The 19,700-nt window shown below is 23.7% G+C and overlaps 9 protein-coding genes across 9 annotated transcripts in view, besides 21 other annotated features; 4 read left to right on the plus strand and 5 right to left on the minus strand.

The window, feature by feature from the left end:
- Nucleotides 1-343, minus strand: part of EDI_219380 (uncharacterized protein) — a gene marked incomplete at both ends in the record, with an annotated part of 499 nt that extends 156 nt beyond the window's left edge. The window contains 2 exons of the mRNA XM_001733451.1: nucleotides 1-141; nucleotides 239-343. The exon at nucleotides 1-141 is cut by the window's left edge and continues 156 nt beyond it. Of these exons, the coding sequence (XP_001733503.1) occupies nucleotides 1-141; nucleotides 239-343 (246 nt within the window). The remainder of the gene's footprint in view (nucleotides 142-238) is intronic.
- Nucleotides 344-1,465: 1,122 nt separating this feature from the next.
- Nucleotides 1,466-1,550: a sequence feature (AT_rich).
- Nucleotides 1,551-1,677: 127 nt separating this feature from the next.
- Nucleotides 1,678-2,442, plus strand: EDI_219490 (uncharacterized protein; the record flags this gene model as incomplete). Its single annotated transcript, XM_001740231.1, has 1 exon — nucleotides 1,678-2,442. The coding sequence occupies one exon, from the start codon at nucleotides 1,678-1,680 to the stop codon at nucleotides 2,440-2,442; it is 765 nt and encodes a 254-aa protein (XP_001740283.1).
- Nucleotides 2,443-2,864: 422 nt separating this feature from the next.
- Nucleotides 2,865-2,942: a sequence feature (AT_rich).
- A 1,142-nt stretch (nucleotides 2,943-4,084) lies between these two features.
- EDI_219500 (uncharacterized protein) lies at nucleotides 4,085-5,542 on the minus strand (the record flags this gene model as incomplete). The annotated part of the gene is made up of 1 exon (XM_001740232.1): nucleotides 4,085-5,542. The coding sequence occupies one exon, from the start codon at nucleotides 5,540-5,542 to the stop codon at nucleotides 4,085-4,087; it is 1,458 nt and encodes a 485-aa protein (XP_001740284.1).
- Nucleotides 4,894-4,944: a sequence feature (AT_rich).
- A 29-nt stretch (nucleotides 5,543-5,571) lies between the features above and the next one.
- Nucleotides 5,572-5,817: a sequence feature (AT_rich).
- Nucleotides 5,818-5,970: 153 nt separating this feature from the next.
- Nucleotides 5,971-6,013: a microsatellite.
- An 86-nt stretch (nucleotides 6,014-6,099) lies between these two features.
- EDI_219510 (uncharacterized protein) lies at nucleotides 6,100-7,143 on the plus strand (the record flags this gene model as incomplete). Its single annotated transcript, XM_001740233.1, has 1 exon — nucleotides 6,100-7,143. The coding sequence occupies one exon, from the start codon at nucleotides 6,100-6,102 to the stop codon at nucleotides 7,141-7,143; it is 1,044 nt and encodes a 347-aa protein (XP_001740285.1).
- Nucleotides 7,144-7,492: 349 nt separating this feature from the next.
- Nucleotides 7,493-7,621: a sequence feature (AT_rich).
- Nucleotides 7,622-7,648: 27 nt separating this feature from the next.
- EDI_219520 (uncharacterized protein) lies at nucleotides 7,649-9,364 on the minus strand (the record flags this gene model as incomplete). Its single annotated transcript, XM_001740234.1, has 1 exon — nucleotides 7,649-9,364. The coding sequence occupies one exon, from the start codon at nucleotides 9,362-9,364 to the stop codon at nucleotides 7,649-7,651; it is 1,716 nt and encodes a 571-aa protein (XP_001740286.1).
- Nucleotides 9,365-9,591: 227 nt separating this feature from the next.
- Nucleotides 9,592-10,525: a repeat region.
- Nucleotides 10,510-11,225: a repeat region.
- Nucleotides 11,226-11,236: 11 nt separating this feature from the next.
- Nucleotides 11,237-12,190: a repeat region.
- Nucleotides 12,191-12,305: 115 nt separating this feature from the next.
- Nucleotides 12,306-12,329: a sequence feature (AT_rich).
- A 311-nt stretch (nucleotides 12,330-12,640) lies between these two features.
- Nucleotides 12,641-12,668: a sequence feature (AT_rich).
- A 59-nt stretch (nucleotides 12,669-12,727) lies between these two features.
- Nucleotides 12,728-12,802: a sequence feature (AT_rich).
- Nucleotides 12,803-13,142: 340 nt separating this feature from the next.
- Nucleotides 13,143-13,196: a microsatellite.
- On the plus strand, nucleotides 13,162-14,463 carry EDI_219530 (uncharacterized protein; the record flags this gene model as incomplete). Its single annotated transcript, XM_001740235.1, has 1 exon — nucleotides 13,162-14,463. The coding sequence occupies one exon, from the start codon at nucleotides 13,162-13,164 to the stop codon at nucleotides 14,461-14,463; it is 1,302 nt and encodes a 433-aa protein (XP_001740287.1).
- A 214-nt stretch (nucleotides 14,464-14,677) lies between these two features.
- Nucleotides 14,678-14,757: a sequence feature (AT_rich).
- A 197-nt stretch (nucleotides 14,758-14,954) lies between these two features.
- Nucleotides 14,955-14,982: a sequence feature (AT_rich).
- Nucleotides 14,983-15,513: 531 nt separating this feature from the next.
- Nucleotides 15,514-15,543: a sequence feature (AT_rich).
- A 202-nt stretch (nucleotides 15,544-15,745) lies between these two features.
- Nucleotides 15,746-15,898: a microsatellite.
- Nucleotides 15,899-15,927: 29 nt separating this feature from the next.
- On the plus strand, nucleotides 15,928-17,298 carry EDI_219540 (protein SOF1, putative; the record flags this gene model as incomplete). The annotated part of the gene is made up of 1 exon (XM_001740236.1): nucleotides 15,928-17,298. One exon carries the CDS (start codon nucleotides 15,928-15,930, stop codon nucleotides 17,296-17,298), a length of 1,371 nt encoding a protein of 456 aa, XP_001740288.1.
- Nucleotides 17,215-17,294: a microsatellite.
- Nucleotides 17,216-17,353: a microsatellite.
- Nucleotides 17,354-17,362: 9 nt separating this feature from the next.
- Nucleotides 17,363-17,408: a sequence feature (AT_rich).
- Nucleotides 17,409-17,418: 10 nt separating this feature from the next.
- On the minus strand, nucleotides 17,419-18,197 carry EDI_219550 (uncharacterized protein; the record flags this gene model as incomplete). Its single annotated transcript, XM_001740237.1, has 3 exons — nucleotides 17,419-17,829; nucleotides 17,880-17,966; nucleotides 18,012-18,197. 3 exons carry the CDS (start codon nucleotides 18,195-18,197, stop codon nucleotides 17,419-17,421), a joined length of 684 nt encoding a protein of 227 aa, XP_001740289.1.
- A 238-nt stretch (nucleotides 18,198-18,435) lies between these two features.
- Nucleotides 18,436-18,517: a sequence feature (AT_rich).
- Nucleotides 18,518-18,701: 184 nt separating this feature from the next.
- Nucleotides 18,702-19,596, minus strand: EDI_219560 (uncharacterized protein; the record flags this gene model as incomplete). The annotated part of the gene is made up of 2 exons (XM_001740238.1): nucleotides 18,702-19,318; nucleotides 19,473-19,596. 2 exons carry the CDS (start codon nucleotides 19,594-19,596, stop codon nucleotides 18,702-18,704), a joined length of 741 nt encoding a protein of 246 aa, XP_001740290.1.
- Between the last annotated feature and the right edge of the window lie 104 nt (nucleotides 19,597-19,700).

Here is a 19,700-nt window from a genome sequence, read left to right on the forward strand (position 1 = left end):
GAGAGGTGGGATTGTACCGAATTTAGCCATTTTGTCTTTTTTTTCTTCAAATCGAATCTCTAATTGTCTTTTCAGTTCAACAAATTGTGAATAACGACGATACACATCCTTTGTTTTTATTTTGTATTCTTCAAATGTTGTCTATCTCAATTAATACTTCCATTAACATCATTCACTAAAACAAAAACCCTCAACTAAATGATTCAGAACCTAATTATTGTAAGAAATAAGAACAAACATCAAAATGTACTTTATAAACAGTATACTCTCCTTTGTCATCTCTTCTTAGTTGAGGGTCACTGACTGAAATATCAAGATATTCGTATTGTGCATAATTACTCATTTCAAGTTAAAAATGACTAATTTGTAGATTCTTGTGGAAATTTCCTTTCCTTTTTTGTTTTTGAAAACTTTATTTTTTTGAAAATAAATCTCTTTTATTTTTGGGTAACTATATTTAATAGTTTATTTCTTATTACACTTAAACTATTCTTTTCATCATTAAATGTTGTTTCTCAAGTTCTACTTCATATCTTCAAAAAAAAAAAAGAAAGAGATACTTTCTTTTATCATCCACTAACTAATGCACCCTAACTAGTCTTAATTCATTAGCTAATAACCTGTATCTTTAATAGAAGATTTAATTGTTGTAAATACTATAAAATTTTTCATTGTTTCATGAATGTTCCATTGTTTAAATTGTACTTCGTGTATTTATTCTGTTTGAATAATGATAATTGTTTTGAGAAAAGTCTTTATTTTGGTTTTTGTAGTAAATTTACTATTACTAAAAGAGTTTGTTAATATCAAAAGAATTACATTTAAATAATGAATGAAGGGTTTCAATTGATCTTGATGAGTTATTTTATTTTAGAGGTATTTGGCATGATTTTCTCAACAAAACAACAATTATTTAGCACAGTGTTTTAATACTCTCTAATTCTCTAAGTTATTGTGGTTAGAAATAATGATAAGTTCTTGTGTACAGTATTAGTTGAGAACAAATTGAGTTGAAATGAGTGTTCCTGATTAAATCCTTCTTCAATACTCTTACTTAAATTTGAATAAGACATTGTTTTATGATAGAAAGATATTCTTTTAATAATAAACTAAACTTTCTTCTCTTTTAAATCTTGTTTAGTTTAATGTATTAATAACACACTGTCCTTTTCAATCTAATTTCTACAAATACAACAGTATATGATTTAAATTTCACAGAACCTCTTCTAATATCCATAATTTATTGTTCTTTAGATCATCTTTGAGATACCTCAACAATGAAAATATGAGGATGAATTTTTTATCATTACAAGCAACATTATATCATTATTTCTTATTATAAATAGGTCTTTATGATGATACTGTGTGTTTAATATTAGAAATTACGTTTTGTTCTTAGACTATGTGAAAATGAGTTGATTTAACAAATACTTCAATCTGATTTTATTATAGAAATGAATGACGCTTAATTTTTTTATAATTACTATTGTTATTACAATAAAATCTAGATTTTATGAATTGAAATTATTGTTATATTATTGTTATTTTAACTACTATTTCACAAAAGATAAACGTAATTCGCAAAAATCATTTATTTTTTTAATGACAGATACGGTATTGCTCATTATCCTTGTATAAAAAGCACTGAACAAAAACTAAAACCAGAACAAAAGATAAATGCAAAACGGTGAACACCATAAAATCTCAAATCATTTAAAAAAGGAGTATAACCACCAAGAGAAAATATTTAGTTTATGGGGATTTATTATCAGTTATATCGTTTCCAAAGGAGGAATTGTTACTGTTAAACTACCAACAAGAAAAAAGGTTATTGATAAGAGAAACGAAATGAAATTGGTCTCTGTTGAAGTTGAAGGACATCTTTGGACAGACAAAATATTTCGTGAACAGATTACAGCTCTAACTAATCAACTTCAAAACAAAGAAGCTGTTAAACGATATCTAAACAAAGATGTTCATGATCTGTTTATGAATACTCTCACACAATGGTGCAAAATAAGAGGAGCCCAAGATGGAATCATAATAAATACCAAAATATCAAAAATTCAAACAGCCAATACATATAGAAGTAGTCCTAATGAATTTATTAACACAATTAATGATAATGGAATAATTTACACAATAACAGATATCAAAGCAAAGTATGGAGAATGGTTAAGACATGTCCTTGAATACTTTAATTATTCAACACGTCACCAATTAGTAATATCTTTGGCGACATTACCATATCAGTTACAAAATGCAATAACGACATTTGGATTGCAAGAAAAAATTGTCCAACCAAATCAAACAATTAACTCTAATTCAATAGATGGATATTTCGAGTTATTTGACCAAAATGGATGTTCAACGATATCAAAATTTAAATTCTTCATACCTTTTAATATTGAAGAGAAGTTACAACCATTGGTGTTCAAATAAATTTACTATAAGACTTTAAAAATCTTACTCTTCATAAAATTTCAGCAATATTTTAATTGAGTATTTAATAATATAATTTCTTTCAGTAACTTATTTAAATAAATATCATAGAGAATAATCAAAATAAATAATACAATTTTCTGTATTTATACATTGTTTGATTGTAATCTCTTAACATGAAGATATTAATAATTAATACTAAAATCAAATGTCTCAATGAATAAGAATAGAAATTCGTTTTAATAACTTTCTCATCTTTCTGTCAATTGAATTATAACTACTTTCTCATGAATGAGTACGATAAGTGTGTTGTTCTTATTTTTAAATTATATAGATATAGCCAAATCATTCATTATTAATTTACAATACATTCAAAAGATAAATAATATACCAAGGCAGTTCAAAGAAACCAATAATAACTCTATAATTATTAAACTCTAATAAAATGATGTAAATAAAATAATATATCTAACAAATATAAATTATTTTTGTTTATTAATCTAATAGTAAAGTGAAAAACATAAAGAGAATGATTAATTTTGATTCTAAGATTTTTATTATCAATTATATTCTATAATTTTGTTCTTCATCTAAATAGAAGAGAATGTATTTTCTGATTATTTTGGGTAAGAAACGTATCAAATGTATCTTTTAAATGAAGTATGTTATATAAAGATCTTGCAATAACTTTAAACAATTTATCACAAATGAATGTTTGGAAGATATATTCTAACTAAAATACAATGAATATATCTCTTATTTCAATTTTTTACACAGTGAAATAGAATAATATTGTTTTTTTTTCTAATGTTTGTTAAATTTGTATAAAAAAACAATGTATCTTGAAAACTATGGATAAAGATATTTTCCAATTAGCAAACAATAGAATGTCGGGTATTCACAACTAAATATCATATAAATTGTTTGTTATATAGAGGTGAATAGAGTATAATTAATATAAAGAAAAGATATCATATTTTATTGATGAAACTTTAATAAGATACATAGAGCTCAAACTATTATCTGTTCTATTTGAAACAAACTTCTTCTATGGTAGTTTTTAATTAAATGTATTTTTTTGTTAGAAAAGAGTCTCATTAACTAAATAAAAAAGAGTGTATACTTTCATAATTATCTTGTCAATAGGATTAAAAAATAGGATTCAGTATGAAATTCAAAAAAAAAACTTATAATTAGAATTAGAACTTAATAAATTCTTAAAGATAAAACAAAAGAATGAAATGATAAAATCTAATAAACTTTCTCTACTCAGATATTGAAATATATTAAAACATTAAAGAAGAACGGTGTTTTAAACTCGGTTTGTTTTAAAATAGCACTGTAGTATCTCATTATTAAAATTTTTACTTAACAGATTAAAGACAAAACAACCAAGAAATAACAAAACTTATTAATGTTATACTGTATTGAAATATAATAATCTTTTCACTGTTTTTTTATAAGTCTACTCATAGTTAATAAGAGATTAATGGAATAATAGATTTAAAGAAAAGAGAATAATTGTTTTGTTTTAATTTAATAGTTTCAAGATAGATATTTCCTATCAATATCAGATTCTATTTTGAATAATAACTTCTAAGGATCTGAGTAGATGAATAAACATATTAAAAATGAATATCAATTAATTCCCAAATTGAATCACTCTAACAGACTTGTCTAGAATCACATATAATTTGTATTCAAACAAATTAAATATAAAACCTCTAACAATTTCAGAATTACTGGCAAGAATTATTGAAAATAAAACACCATCATTAAAACTAACAACAAGTGCTTTTCTTTGATTAAAATCAACAAGAATAATTCTATCATTTAATTCATCTACATACCAGTCATTTGGTTCAATATCAATTCCAAATGTTTTGTCATTGATTTGAATAAAATTTGAATGAATACAAATCATAATATCATGGTACATCCTTTTTATTTTGATGGTTGAATAGTTTTCATTATTTTTGATAGTATCTTCTCCAGGAATCCACATTTGATTTCCACAATATACAACAGATTTATTAATATAAATCAACTGATTATTATTGTCTACCATTCTCCAACCATTTACTAGAGTTATTGGATCATCAAATTCAAATACTTTAATACACTTACCTGAAGTGTCAATAACATGAATACAATTCTTTTCCATTTCTTTGCCAATCAATACGATATTCTTATTATAAAACATTGCATCAACAATATCCATATTTGGAAATATTGCTTCTGTAAATGTTCCATCATCATTTATTTGTAAAATAGAATGTTTAGTAATGAGGAAATCATGTTCATTCATTAAAGTAGTGATGATTTTATTATGTGGAGTATAACTACAAAGTATTGATTGAGTAAGAATGTCATATTTATAGAAAGTATCATTATCAAGAATAATCAATTTATTTGCTCTTCTCTGAATCTTAGAGATTGAATGAAAACCACTTAATTTTATTTTATTAATTTCATTATTTAAATTAATTTCATATAAATATTGATTATCATAAACAGTTAAGATATCAAAAGGATTTATTACTTGAACAAGATGAATTTGATTTGTTGAATAGAAAATAGTTTGAACATTATAATTATTAATTCCACCTTTAATATAACAATCTCTTCTTGAAGATAACCAAAAATATTCTTTTTTCCAAGAAGCTCCAATTTTATGTTTAAAATGAGGATTAATAGATAAAACTTTATCCATCCAAATTGAATCTCTATTAAACAATTCATTTAATTTTTTACAAGTTAATGCAAGTAAATAACCACATTTAATATCAAACTTCATAATTTCTAATATTGTATATTCAGGTAATGATAATAATGATGAATTAGGTTGAATATTAATTATACATTCATTAGATTCATTAATTAAAGTAGATTTAGATTGTTGATCAATGAGTCTTTGAATTCGTGTTTTCATTTCTTCATTCACTTTAAAAGGTCTTCCAAAAGGTTTTTGACAACTTGGACAAATATTATCTTTTTTAAATATTTGACGTAAACAAACTAAACAAAAAGAATGACCACAAGAAAGAGTGACAGGATCAATTAAGATTTTATTACAAAAATTACATTGAATTTCATTCATAATAATCTCAGAATTCAAAAATATAGTTCTATTTTTTAAATCAAAAAATCATTTTTCAAATATCAAAAAATTAATTTGTGTTATTCATTTTCATATTTTTAAGATCTATTATATTTTGTTTGAATAATTTAATCATATCTTTACCATTTATATTAATATTTATGAATAAATTTTTACCAATAAAATAAAAATAATTTTTTAGTTTCTGTTTTATTTTTAAACTTTAGAATCAAAAAAAAATAGTAATTTGATTAATAGAAAAAACTATAAAAATAGTTGATACAAAAAGAGAAAATCAAATATAAGATTTAACTATTACAAAATTATTTTTCAAACTAATTTTCTAACTCCATCATTACTAAAAATATTATTGAGTCAATCCCGAAAAATTAAAATAATTTAAAGGAAGAAGAAACAATTTAAACTTGAAAATAAAAAAGGAGATGAAAAGAAAAATAAAAAAAAAAAAAAGATGATTCACAAAAGAAAAATGAAAGTATTTTTCCAAATGAGAAAATCTAAAAATGAATCAAATTATTCTTAACTGTTGTTATTAAATGTCGAACCCACATAACCTCATTCCTAAACCTTCTTCATCACCATCTCAAGACGATTCACCTACACCAAATATTGCAGAATATATTAAATCAATTCCTTCATGGTCACCTGAAGAACAAATGATATTAGAAGATAATATGAAACGATATCCTGCTTCACAAAATGCTGAATTTAAACGACTCACATTATTAATGACAAATTTACCTAATAAACGATTAAGAGATGTTTCATTACGTGTAAAATATATGAAAGCAAAAGAAAAACAAGATATTAGTTGGGAGAGTTTTCTTCATTCTTCTTTCGGTCAACAAAGGGTTGAAGTATCTCCTTCTCATTCTATTAAATCTCCTCGTGCTACTCCTACTGATCGTGATGACCAACCTAAACGTTCTAGACGTACTCCAATTAGAATAAAAAAAGATGATGATGATTTGTCTATGTCAAGTAATTCAAATCAAGTTTCTTCTGTTAATTCTTCTACTATAAATGTTAGAGATGCTAATTCAATGTCAATATCTTCTAATGCCCCTCCTCCTTTAGTTACTACTATGGCTCAACCAATCACAATTCAACACCCACAAATTCAAGTCGCTCCACAACCTCGTGTCACAGTTCCTCAATCTGCTGTTATATCTCAACCCCCTAACCCTTCTTATCCTCGACCAAATGTCTTTCCACAAAACTCTTATTTACCATCTTCAATAGGAAGGACAGCTCCAATAATGTATCAAACACGTGATAGAGGTTATACTTTAGATGACCAAACATGTGACCATTTGATTGGTGAAAATGAACGATGTTTAGAAGCGATAACAGCAACAGTCATGAGAAAACAAGGAGACTTCGGTGATTGTATTTCAGTCTTTAGCTCTAATGTCAATAGATTACTTCAAATCACAGAAAGAATGACTGCTAATCTTCCATTATTTTATTTCTCCCCAATAAACATCAACCCACCTAAATTTAAAAAGGTAGATTTACCTCAAGAACCAATAAGAATTCAACCAACTTATGGATTGGAATTTCAATTAGGAAAAAATTAATGAGTTTACTCTTTCTTATTGAGAGAGATCATGTAATTGTTTAATTAAGAGAATACCAACTTTTGAATCTTTTGATTTTCTTTTTTTGTTAGAAGTAAGTACAATGTTATTTTTTCATTTAATAGTAGTTATTAGATTTAAATAAATGTTAAAATAAAGAAACATTAATTTATGTAGTAGATTATTAGCATAGAAAGAATAATAAATGATAGATAGACCAAAATATTCAGTAAGATTAAAAAAATTTCAACGTCGTTCTTTTAATGAACAACTTTTTATTAAAGTATCAAACTTTAAAAAAGTGAATATTTCATAAAAAGAATAAAATAATAACAATTTAGAAGGAAACAATATTTTTATATTTAAAATTAGAAAGAAAAATTAAAAGAAGTTTTTTTAGTTTAAGAAAAATAACATTAAAAGAATTAATAATTAAATAGTAAGTTTATGTTATTTATACTTATTATTAATATAAAAAGGATATAAATAACAAAAACGAATGAAATTAAATGGGATTATATTCATTGTTATTTCTCTTTGCAAACTTAACAATAATCATACCAAAAATTAATAATAAGCCACATACTGCCACCACTAATAAACTTATCATTATTCCTTTTGCACCAAACCGTTCTAAAACAGTTTTCTTTTGTGCAGTTCCATTATCTACAGTAGCAGCTTTTATTGTTGTATTACCAAGTGTGGTTTGAGTAATAGTAGAATTAACACTAGGAAGTAAATGAATATTAGTTTTACCATTTGCATTACGATTAATATGAATTGTTTTTGGATTTAATTTTAACTGGACATGAGAAGGTTTCAATTTATTAGATTTAATAACAGAGTTATTAACTAAAACAGGACACTTTGAACATTCCCCATCTTTTTTTCCATTACATTTTTTACAAGATTCTTCTAAATGGCATTTATTGCAGAAACTTTTATTTTGTTGATTAAAAGTTTTTGATTTACATTTATTTAAACAAGAAGATTCATTTTTATTAACTGTTAATTTAGCCCATTTCTTTCCCCAAAATCCACCAAATCTAAATCTTCCTTCACGAGATAATTGATCCTTTTTATTTCTACTTAAATTTTTAACAATGTCTAAAGCATCAATTTTTACTACTGCATATCCTTTTATATTTTTTGAACCAACTCTAACAACAACACTTTCAGCTTGTCCTTTTTCAGGTGTATATTCAACTACTTCACCATTCATTCTTCTACACTTATATTTTTTAATTTGTTTACAAGTATTACCAACCATAATTCCAATAGAAACATTACTATCAGTATGTTTATTACAAGTATTTACTCTAATTTTTTTACCTTTAGGAATTTCTACACGATAATACTTTGCTTTACTTCTTCCATTTTTTTTATTACAAATATCTGCTGAAATGTTTTGATCTTCAAATGAAATTAATTCAACAAAATGAGGTCTTGATGGTCTAAATTTCATTCTTCCAATTTTGACAGAACTTGTTTTTTTAATTAATTCTACTTTTTTAGGAATAATTGTTTTAGGAAGGTTTTTCTCTTTCATTAAATTTTCTTCTTTTTTAACAAATGTTCCTGTTTTCATTTTTCTTTGAATCATTTTTTCTGCAATTTTTTCTGCAGCGACTTTTGCTCTTTGATGTCTAACATCGTGCTGAATTTTTTTCATTACATTTTTTGCTTCATGAAGAACATTATCAGTTTTATGAACGAGATGTTTTATTTCCTGTTTATTAACATTTCTTTTGTTATTTTTAAGATTGTTTGTTGGTTTGAATGGTATTGCTCTTATTCTAACCCATTCTCCTTTTTTGTTTTCTTTTCCTTTAATTTCAGAATGATGTGAAATAAACACTTTTTCATTAGGACTTAGTGCAAATGTTACTACATTTAATTTTTCACTCCCTGAATACTTTGAAATACATTTGGAATTCTTTCCAATACAACTAGATAATACTGTGACTGTTAAATGTCCTTTTGCTAATACTCGTTGTTCATTGTAAAATTGTAATGATACAGCAATATTTGACGGTGATTTATTTTCAACTGAAAACCATGTTGCTCGTGTTCTTCCTACATCACCACATCCAATATTTTTTGTTATTGGGTTATATTGCGACTCAACTGTTTTTTGAAATGTCGGTGAATTAATAATAAAATTTGTCGTAGGACATTTACTTTTGACGAATCCAAGTATTAAGAATAGTATCAATATCATTTCCTTTTTTAGTTCACCCTTTTTTAAGTTTTTTTGATTTTTGGTGATTTTTGTTTTTATTCATATCTGTTTTTTATCTTCTCTATAAATAAAACTTCCTTCGAAATAATTTCTTCTAAATTCAATTTTTTCTCTATTACACAGTTATTGTTTATTGTTTTTTCGCACAAAAATAAACTTGGTCATAAGAAGTACAGATACCAAAAAATAACTAAAATTACAATATGAATTGATGTGGTCTTTTATTGTATTATATAAGATTGTATTTTTAATACCATTCCTGAGTTCTTTTCATTTATTTCTTTATTCAGTTTATTATTTATTTATTTTATTTGTTGATTATTCAATTTTCTTCATTATTTTGTGTCATTAATCTCATTTTATCATTATATAATATATTATTTATATTATTGAATTTCTATTCATTGATTTGAGAATTTATATTTATTTTAATGATAATAGAATTAATAATAAATCATAATGTAAAATTAATCATTTTAATATATTATTTATATTTAATATATTTATATCATATGATTATATTCATTATATTTTATATATTATTTATGTTGATTTATTCTATATTAAATTATTTTAATATTTTTATTATTTATTCATGATTCATTGATTTATATGATTTATTAATATCATAATATGATTCTATATATTTTATGTATTTATCTTATTTCTGTTGATTTAATATATGATTATTAATTATTAATTATTTATTATCAAGATATTATAATTTATATTATATTTGATTTTTATTAATTTTAAATGATTCATTATGAATATTAATTATATTATGATTATTATATTTTAATGATGTTATAAATACTTTCATAATTACATTCATACAATTGATATAATGATAATTAATAACATCATTCATATCATTTCATTTATTGATTAATATTGTTCTTCAATTTACTATATTTAATTTGATGATTTCATTGAAATTTAATTATTTATTACATATATTAAGAATATATTCTTTTGATAATGATATTTTCTTCAATTAATATAAATATATAATATCAATTCATGATGATTTCAAATTATTTATTTTCATTATAATTAAATTTAAATAATCTAATGTGATGATGATATTATCATAATTTCTATATATTTCATTCTAAATTATGATTTAATTTATTTTCATTTATTTTAATTAAATGATGATAAAATTAAGATATTCATTATCAATATCAATAATGTTATTTTTCATATTAACATTTTTTATTAATGAATTATACTCTATTTTCTATGATAGAGTTCATTTTCATTTTAATATATATTTTAGTTGTTTATTTTATTTTATGTGATATTTTAATATTATTAATATATTCTTTATCATTATTTACATTAATATTTATTATTTTTATTATATTTTCTATTTGTTCATTTCTTAATTTATTATTTAATTTCTTATTTAATAAATTAATTCAAAACAATACAACACATCAATTAAAATTATATTTGTTTAATTTATTGTGTTTTATTTTATTATTGTTTGATTATTATTTCTTGTTTTTTGATATTCAGTGTTTTGTTCTTTTATTTCTAGAATTGTATTTTTCATAATTGTAGTTTTGATCATTTGTAATGTCAATGATGATGATGATGATATTCTCAATATTTGTTGTTTATTTATCAATAATGTCATTATTTTCTTCTTCTTTATTTCTGAAATAAAAAATAAACAATAAAATGATGATAATTTTAATTGATTTTGTTCTTCATTTTCTCTTTGTGTATGGTCTAATTCTTCTTTTGTTTTTATGCAATCTCATAATTTTCAATTCAACTTTTTTATATTCAATGATTTTATTTTATTTATTTCTTATAATCATCTTCAACACAACAACAATATTTAATTTCTCATAATTAACCAGGAGAATGATGAATTCATCTTAATTCATATTTCTGTGATATTTATATTTTATATTCATTTATTTTTCATTGAAATGAAATATTTTATTATTTTAATTTAGAGTTTTCTTTTCTTATTTCATTATATGTAGTTTGAATATTGTTTATTTGTGTTTTAATCTTTTTTATTTTTTCTTCAAACTCTTTTCTAATTGTATCTCGTGTTTTTAAATCATTTCATTTGAAATAGTTCGTTCTTCTTTTTTGATTGAAATTCTTTAATAATTTCTTCTAATTCTTTGATTTTATTTTGAAGTGCGTTAATTTCTTCTTTGTTGCATTCTTCTTCCTTTTTCTCTTCTTTATCTTGTGTTTTCCTTTTATTTTCTTTTTCATTTATTATTCTTGCATATTTACATCTATCATTCATTTCTTTGTTTCGATTTTTGTTTTTGATTTCTTCTTCGATTGTTTTAATATCTTCACTTTTCCAATCTTTTGTTTTATCTTTGAATTCTTCTTTGTTTTTCTCTATTATTTTATTATTTATTATTGAATATACTTCTTGGAGAATATTATACAATTTCTTTACCTTCATACTTTTTAAGTATTTCTGAATATTCTCCTTTCTCCCATTTTCTTGTTATTCTTTTAATTTTCTTTTGAATTTCATTTGTTGTCAACCATTTAGATTTCTTATTTGTATAATATTTATTATCATTATATTTACTTTGTTTCTTATTTGTTTTTCTTTGTATTCTTCTTTTTCTATTCACTATTTTCTTGTTATTTCTTTTATCATTATTATTATTCATTTTATTGTTATTTCATTCCTTCTTTTCTTTGAACATGAATATCTGTTTGTTGTTTGATTTTCTTTACAAGACTCTATGGTATTACTCAATAAGCATTGCAACAAAATATAATGTATATTCTGAATTGATGAAAGGAACTAACTGATAAACAAAAACGAAAAAATGTAAAGCATTACTGGTCTAATGGTAGAATTTCACCCTCCCAAGATGAAGATCCGGGTTCGATTCCCGGGTAATGCACTTTTTCTTACTTCTATATTATTTATTTTTTAAAAAATCAGAATTGTTTTAATAATTTTCATTTTGTTTTTAAGATAAGACAAATTACAATTCTTAAATTTAAAATTGAAAATACCTCATTTTCTTATGAACAAAAAATATTCTTTGAAGAATTATTCAATTAATCAGTTAGTTCATCTAGTTTCATATTTTCTATTTTATATCATAATTTTAAATCTATTCACAATAATGAGATAGAAACAAATACATTTTATCTACATGTTGTTTCACTATACTTATTAATTACGTAATGTAATACTCTATCCAATAATACTATTAATTATTTACTGATTATTAAATGTGACATATCATTTTAATATAAATCATTTTAATTAATACTTTGACTCACTTCATTTTTTATTAAATGATTGAATTAATTCAATATGATGATTGGACGTAATTATTGAAATACAATTTAATTATATTTGAATTCATATTAAATTCTATTACATAATTAAACAAATTTAATTTACTGAACTAGTTGCAATAGTACTTTTGTTTTTTAATACTAATTATTTGGAATAGAGTATTAGACTTTAGATAAAGTTGTAATAACATTCTTTGATATTTTATTGTTGATGAATTATACTATTTATTAGAATCACCATTTAATAGACAAAATCATAAACACTATCATTTATTAACTTATTCTAAACCTTGAAATATTTACATATAAGGAATCAAATAACATTCTAATAAAAACTTATTAAAAATAGAAACCATCAATTTCTATAAATAAAAACAACGTGGCAAACATTGACCAATCAAATCAATTTTAAGGTTTTTTTAAATTTATAGATTAGAATAACTTCAATTAAAATAAAAATAAGAATGGAAAGAAATACAACAATAAACAATAAAGAAAAGGTCACGTTAGGATACAATGAAATAATGATAACATCAAAGTATTTTAATGACATTAAAGATTTTATTAATTTAGAAATTGGAATTAAAAGATTTCAAGGAAATATGGAACGATTTCATTTTAATCCAATTCCATTAAATGAACATTCAAGAAAATTCTTTCCTAATATTGAAACATTTCATATTTATGAAGAAAATGATGATGTGTTTAATGATGGAAAAATATTTAAAGAAGTAATATGGTATAAAGTCGATTATTCAAGATATTTAAAAGAGAAAGAAACAGGAAATATCTGTAAAGACATTGTATATGCTGATAAAGATAGAGAAAAATATGGAACTACAATACCACCAGAAGTTAAATCCCTTAGAATTGGATGTTTTGGTGGTTGTGAGGAATTAACATCAATTAATATACCAACAACAATTAGCGAATTAGGATGTGACTGTTTCAATGGATGTGAGGTATTAACAGCAGTCACTGTATCAACATCAATTAGTACATTAGGAAATGAATGCTTTTATGGATGCTCATCATTACCATCAATTGATATTCCAACAACAATTGTCGAATTAGGAGATAGGTGTTTTGAGTGGTGTCTTTCATTAAGTAAAATTCATTTACCCATGACATTAAAAAAATTAGGAATTGGTTGTTTTGGATATTGTTCATCACTAACATCAATTACTATTGACAACATCCAATTTATAAGTGAAGAAAGAATATTTATTAATGAACCTGTGTTACTTAGTATAGAAATTCCAAAAAATTTAGTGAGGATTAATGGAAAGAATATTGAAAAGAGAGATATCAATGAATTTATTATTCCATCAACAGTCAATGAGTTAGGAGATTATTGTTTTTATCAATGCTCATCATTGACATCAATTGACATTCCGTCAACTGTTAGTAAATTAGGTGATCATTGTTTTTGGGGATGTGAATCATTAACATCAATTGATATACCAAGTTCTGTTATTAAAATAGGAAATGATTGTTTCGAGTCTTGTTCATCAGCAATTAATATTAATATACCATCGTCCATTACTGAATTAAGTAAAAATTGTTTTGAGGGATGTCGTTCAGTAACTTCAATTACTATTCCAACGTCCATTAGTAAATTAGGAAATTGGTGTTTTAGTCGTTGTTACTCATTAATATCACTTCATCTACCAACAACAATTACATCATTTGGAGAACATTGTTTCGATCTATGTGATGACAAACTGAAAGAAAATAAACAAATACCAAGAAGATGTTTTGAATAAAGTGAAAGAAATTAAGAAGAAGTGATGACAAGAATTAGATAATTAAATAATTGGTCATCTAAACAAAAGAAAATTTTGAAAAGTTTTGATTAAATAAATATCAAATAAATCAAATTAATTTACTAGTATTTAGATTTTATTGTGTTGAGAGTTATTCAATTTAATTTTTCAACTCAATTTATTTTATTTGAAGAACCTATTTAAAGTGGATTTGAATTAAATATTCTTTATTTATGTTATGACTTATTTTTAAAAATAATAATTCTTTTAATGTACAAATAATAATGTTTAAATGAAAAGAACATATCTATGACATTCAGAACATAACATATCTTCTTTACAATTGACAGGAATTTGATAATTATTTTATTAGTACTATTCACTATTCACTTCTTTATGTGACAACTTCTGATATTATGAATTAATAACAGCACTACTGATAAACAAATACAACACTCTTAGTAATTATTAACTCATAGGAATGAATATGGTATTATTCATTTTTAATAATATTAAAATCAATTGAACATTTAAAACTTTGTTTCATTTTAATATTTTGATGTATTGTCTCTGACAAGTTCCTTTCCAACTTTACAATCAACAAACTAAAAAACATATGCTAACAACGACATGTAATACATTCATTTTATTTAAAAGAAATTCCTTTTGATTATTTGTTTGATTTATAAAAATTAGTATGAGAAATTGCTCAATTTATTTATTAACAATAAGTGTTAAGTTATCAATAAAACTATTAAAAGAGTTTGTGAATAGCTACTAGTTTTTGTGAATGATTAAAGTGAAATGAAGTAGTAAAGAGTTTAATTACAATATAAAAATTTATTGGTGTTGATGAAATTAATATTTGTTTCATCTGAATAAACTGAAGTAATACTAAGTTCTATTTTACTCATATCTTTAATAGTGTTATCTCATTCACTAGCTTTTAATCATCAATTTTCTCTTTCTTGTTTCTTTTTTATCATAACAATTAATTTCATTGTTATCTAATTCATCAACAAATTCTTCATAAATTATAATCAAAAGTACTTTTATTTATTATTTATTCATATTTATATTCTCTTTGGATTTGAGTTCATCTGAATAATCACCTGTCAAAACAAGATTGACTATAAGAATCTGTTATACTAAACACACAACAACTAGTCAATAGTTTGTTAAAATATTCATTGAACTTTCATAATACATGTTTGTTTGGAGTTGGAATCTTAAATGATGGTTTGTAACATGGACATAAGTCATGACCAATAAGAAACACAAGAAGAGAACAATAAGAATAAAGATTAGAAAGAAGAAAATCGAATTGAATAAAGAAATTGATAAATGGGAATATAAAAATAAGAAATAAAAATAAGAAACAATAATTATTGAAATTGAGATAAAGAAAAATAAATATAATGAATAAAAAAGAAAAAGGGTTTTCAAGAGAAAGAGAGAAAACAAATGACAGAACCACAAGGCTTTGATCCCACGAAATTTAAAATAATTACACGAAACGTTCTTACAGAATACAAAGAATTACCAAATGACTTAGCACGTGTTCAACGTTCAATGAAAGAAGAAGATCATCCATTTGCACAAGCACGAGAATATAAACGAGCATTAAATGCAACAAAATTAGATAAAATATTTGCTAAACCATTTATAGGGAATTTAGCAGGACATCCAGATGGAGTAACATGTATAACTCGAACAGGAAATGAAATATCATATATGGCAAGTGGAGGATATGATGGAGAAGTAAGGGTATGGAATGTTGGAACAAAACAGTGTTTGTATAATATTCAAGCACATGATACTGTTTGTAAAGGGATTAGTGTTTCTACAACAAAAATACCATATATTGTTACATGTTCAACAGATCATACATGTAAATTATGGCCATTATCAATTTCTACAGAAGAAGATAGTAAACCAGCAAAAGTAAATGCACCATTAATGACATATAATCATGAATTACCATTTTCATGTATTGATACAAGAAGAGGAACAGAAGATTTTTGTACAGGAACAAGTGAAGGACTTGATTTATGGACATTTAATAGAAATGAAATTGTACAACATTATGATACAGAAACAGATGGAGTTTTAGGATGTAAAATTAGTCCAACAGAAAATAATGTTGTTGGAATAACAGGAGGAAATCGAAGTATTATATTAATTGATCTACGAGCAAATACACCAATTAAAACAGTCTATGGAGTAAGAAGATATAATGATTTATCATGGAATCCACAACAAGTATATATGTTTACTGCATGTAGTGATGATTGGAATCTTTATACTTATGATATAAGAAAACTTAATGAAGCACGTACAATTCATAAAGGACATCTTGGACCAGTACTTACAGTAGATTATTCACCTACAGGAAGAGAATTTACTACAGGATCATATGATAAATGTATTAGAATTTATAATGAATGGTGTGGATATGCAAGAGATTGTTATCATACACAAAGAATGCAAAAAGTATTTAATGTTTGTTATAGTGGAGATGGACATTATATATTTAGTGGATCAGATGAAGGAAATATTAGAATATGGAAAGCATTTGCAAGTGAATCAACTAAAATTAAAGATAAAAGAGAAATTGCTAAACTTAATTATCTTAATGGATTAAAAAAGAAATATAAAGATATGCCAGAAATTCGAAGAATAGCAAATCATATTCATCTTCCTAAAGAATTAATGCATACAAAAACAATTAGAGATACAATGATTCTTAGTGAAAAGAAGAAAGAATTAAATAGAATGAAACATGCTAAAAAACAAAGAAAAACAATAAAAGAGAAAGAAGAAAATAAAAATTGAGAAGAATTTAAATAGAAAATAATTGATTGAAACGTGATTTGAAATGAAAAAAGATTTAAATGAGAATTTTTTTTTTTATTCTTAATTTAATAAATTCTTAATATAAAAATCATGATTTCTTTATACAATAATACAACACTGTGTTTTCTTCTTTAATTTAGGAAATGGTTGTGGTGTATTTGTTGTTATTAATAAATTATTTTGAACTAATAATCTTCCAATTTGTTGAAACAATTCATCTACATTATTATTTGATTTAGCACTTGTTTCAATATATTCAAACCCTTCTCTTTTAGCAAGGTCTTCTGCCTCTTGACTAGAAACAATTCTATTTGCAGCTAAATCAGTTTTATTTCCTATAAGATATTTAATAATATCTTTAGGTGCATAATACCCAACATCTTTTAACCATCCTTTAACACTTTCATATGTTGTTCTATCAGAAATATCAAATACTACGATAACCGCATTTGCGCTAGAATAATAACTTTTTGAAACCATTGAGTTTCGTTGTTTACCACTATAATTCCACTATAACAAATAAGTTTAAAAAAATGTTTGTATTTTTGTATTAAACAAACTACATTTAGAAATACTTCTTTATCATCAACATAATAACTCTTTGTATTACAATTTGTTGATTTATTGTTGTCTTTAAAATAACCATACTATTAATTAAATACTTTATACGGGATAACACAAAACAAACAAACCAAAAGTTGATTAATTAAACACGTCTTTCCAACTCCCTCATCTCCAACCGTAACGATAGTAAATGACTTTATTTCATTATTTTCATTACACCAACTACATTTTTCATTTGGTTTTCCAGTAACGTAGTCTTGACTATAGATTGATGGGGGTGTTATTGAAGAGAAGATTTGTTCTTCTTTTGTCATAGTAAATTCTAATTATTTAATCAGTTCTTTCATTGATAACTCTTGTTTATTGTTTTTTAATAATTTGTGTTGTTACTATATCTGATAGTTATTTTACAATTTATTCTTTCTATTTTTTGTTTTTTTCTTCTAAAGGGTAACATTTTATTAAATGTTCATTGTTTAAAAGTATTTCAATTATTGTTTTAAATCCGGTTAGGGAATTTTTTTTGTCGTGTTGACCTTTTACTCTACTTACTTAATTTTTGTAATAATATTCATTATTATTTTAGTTTATTTTATCATATATAATAAAAATTAATAAAATAAGATTAAAAAAAGGAAGTATTTTAGGAATTTTATAGAAAATTTAATAAACGAAAATAAGGAGATAACACATACTAATAAATCGAATTGGTTCAATTTATTAATACCTACCACCATAACAACTGTTTTATTCATTTTACGTACAAAACAATTATTTTTTTTTTACTTTCTAAATTATTTTATCTCAGTATAAATATTTTACACAACCTCATTTGTTTTATATTCTTTTTGAAGTTTTTTATATTCCTCAATTGTGTTATACCATAAATCAGTTCCTGGAAATCTATACTTTCCTTTTCTAATATGAACTGGTGTAAATTTAAACATTCTATCTGCTTGTTCTTTTGATATAATTAAATACGAATTTTGTGTTCGAAGATCAATAACATTATTGTCAGTTGGAACATTAATTTTTTCTGCTGTTTTAACTAATGTAATATCTTTAAATTCTTCAACTTTTTGTCTTATTTTTTCTGCATAACTTCCACTTATTTCGTTCTTATTTAACTGAAGAATAGGGTTATTAATCAAATCAACATCACCTCTATCTTCTTCCATATTTTCTTCGGTATGTGTAAGTGTTTTTTCATACTCAGTATCTTTTTTGACTCTCTTTGTGTATTTTCTTTTAGTTCTTTTACCTACTTTCTTTGGGACTTCTTCTTCTTCAACAAAAGAAGTTTCAGTGTCTTCGTTACCTTTTTTTGACTTCTTTAATTTTATAGGTGCAATAGATCTTGTAAGTCTTCTATTAGTTGGGTACTTATGATGAAGTTCTTCCTGGATTTCTTCCATATCAATTTCTTCACTTTCTGCTAAGAGATGAGTTGTTAAATTTTATTATAAAACAATTACAAGTGTTATTATTCACTAAAGGTTTATACCTTTTTAATAACTAACTTATTTATTTCAAACACTCAAAGGTTTTGGTCTTACTTCTTGTGATATGTTATTAGTAATTGAACAAACAATTTATTGATCTACTTGTATTTTCATCATCATCTTCTTCTTCTTTTATTTTATCCTTTTTTGAATAAACCGATTGATATCTTGCTTGGCGTTTTCTTCTTCCAATACCTCTTCTTCCACTCATCAGAATACTTAAGTTTTTCTTTCTTTTCTTTTCAAGTTTTAGTTCTCTTTATATCGTTTCGTTTTTAGAAGATTCTTGACCTGTTTCTTATTAGTTTTTTAATA

Source organism: Entamoeba dispar, genomic scaffold (genome assembly GCF_000209125.1).
Source record: "Entamoeba dispar SAW760 scf_1105229462807 genomic scaffold, whole genome shotgun sequence".
Classification (NCBI taxonomy): Eukaryota; Evosea; order Mastigamoebida; family Endamoebidae; genus Entamoeba; species Entamoeba dispar.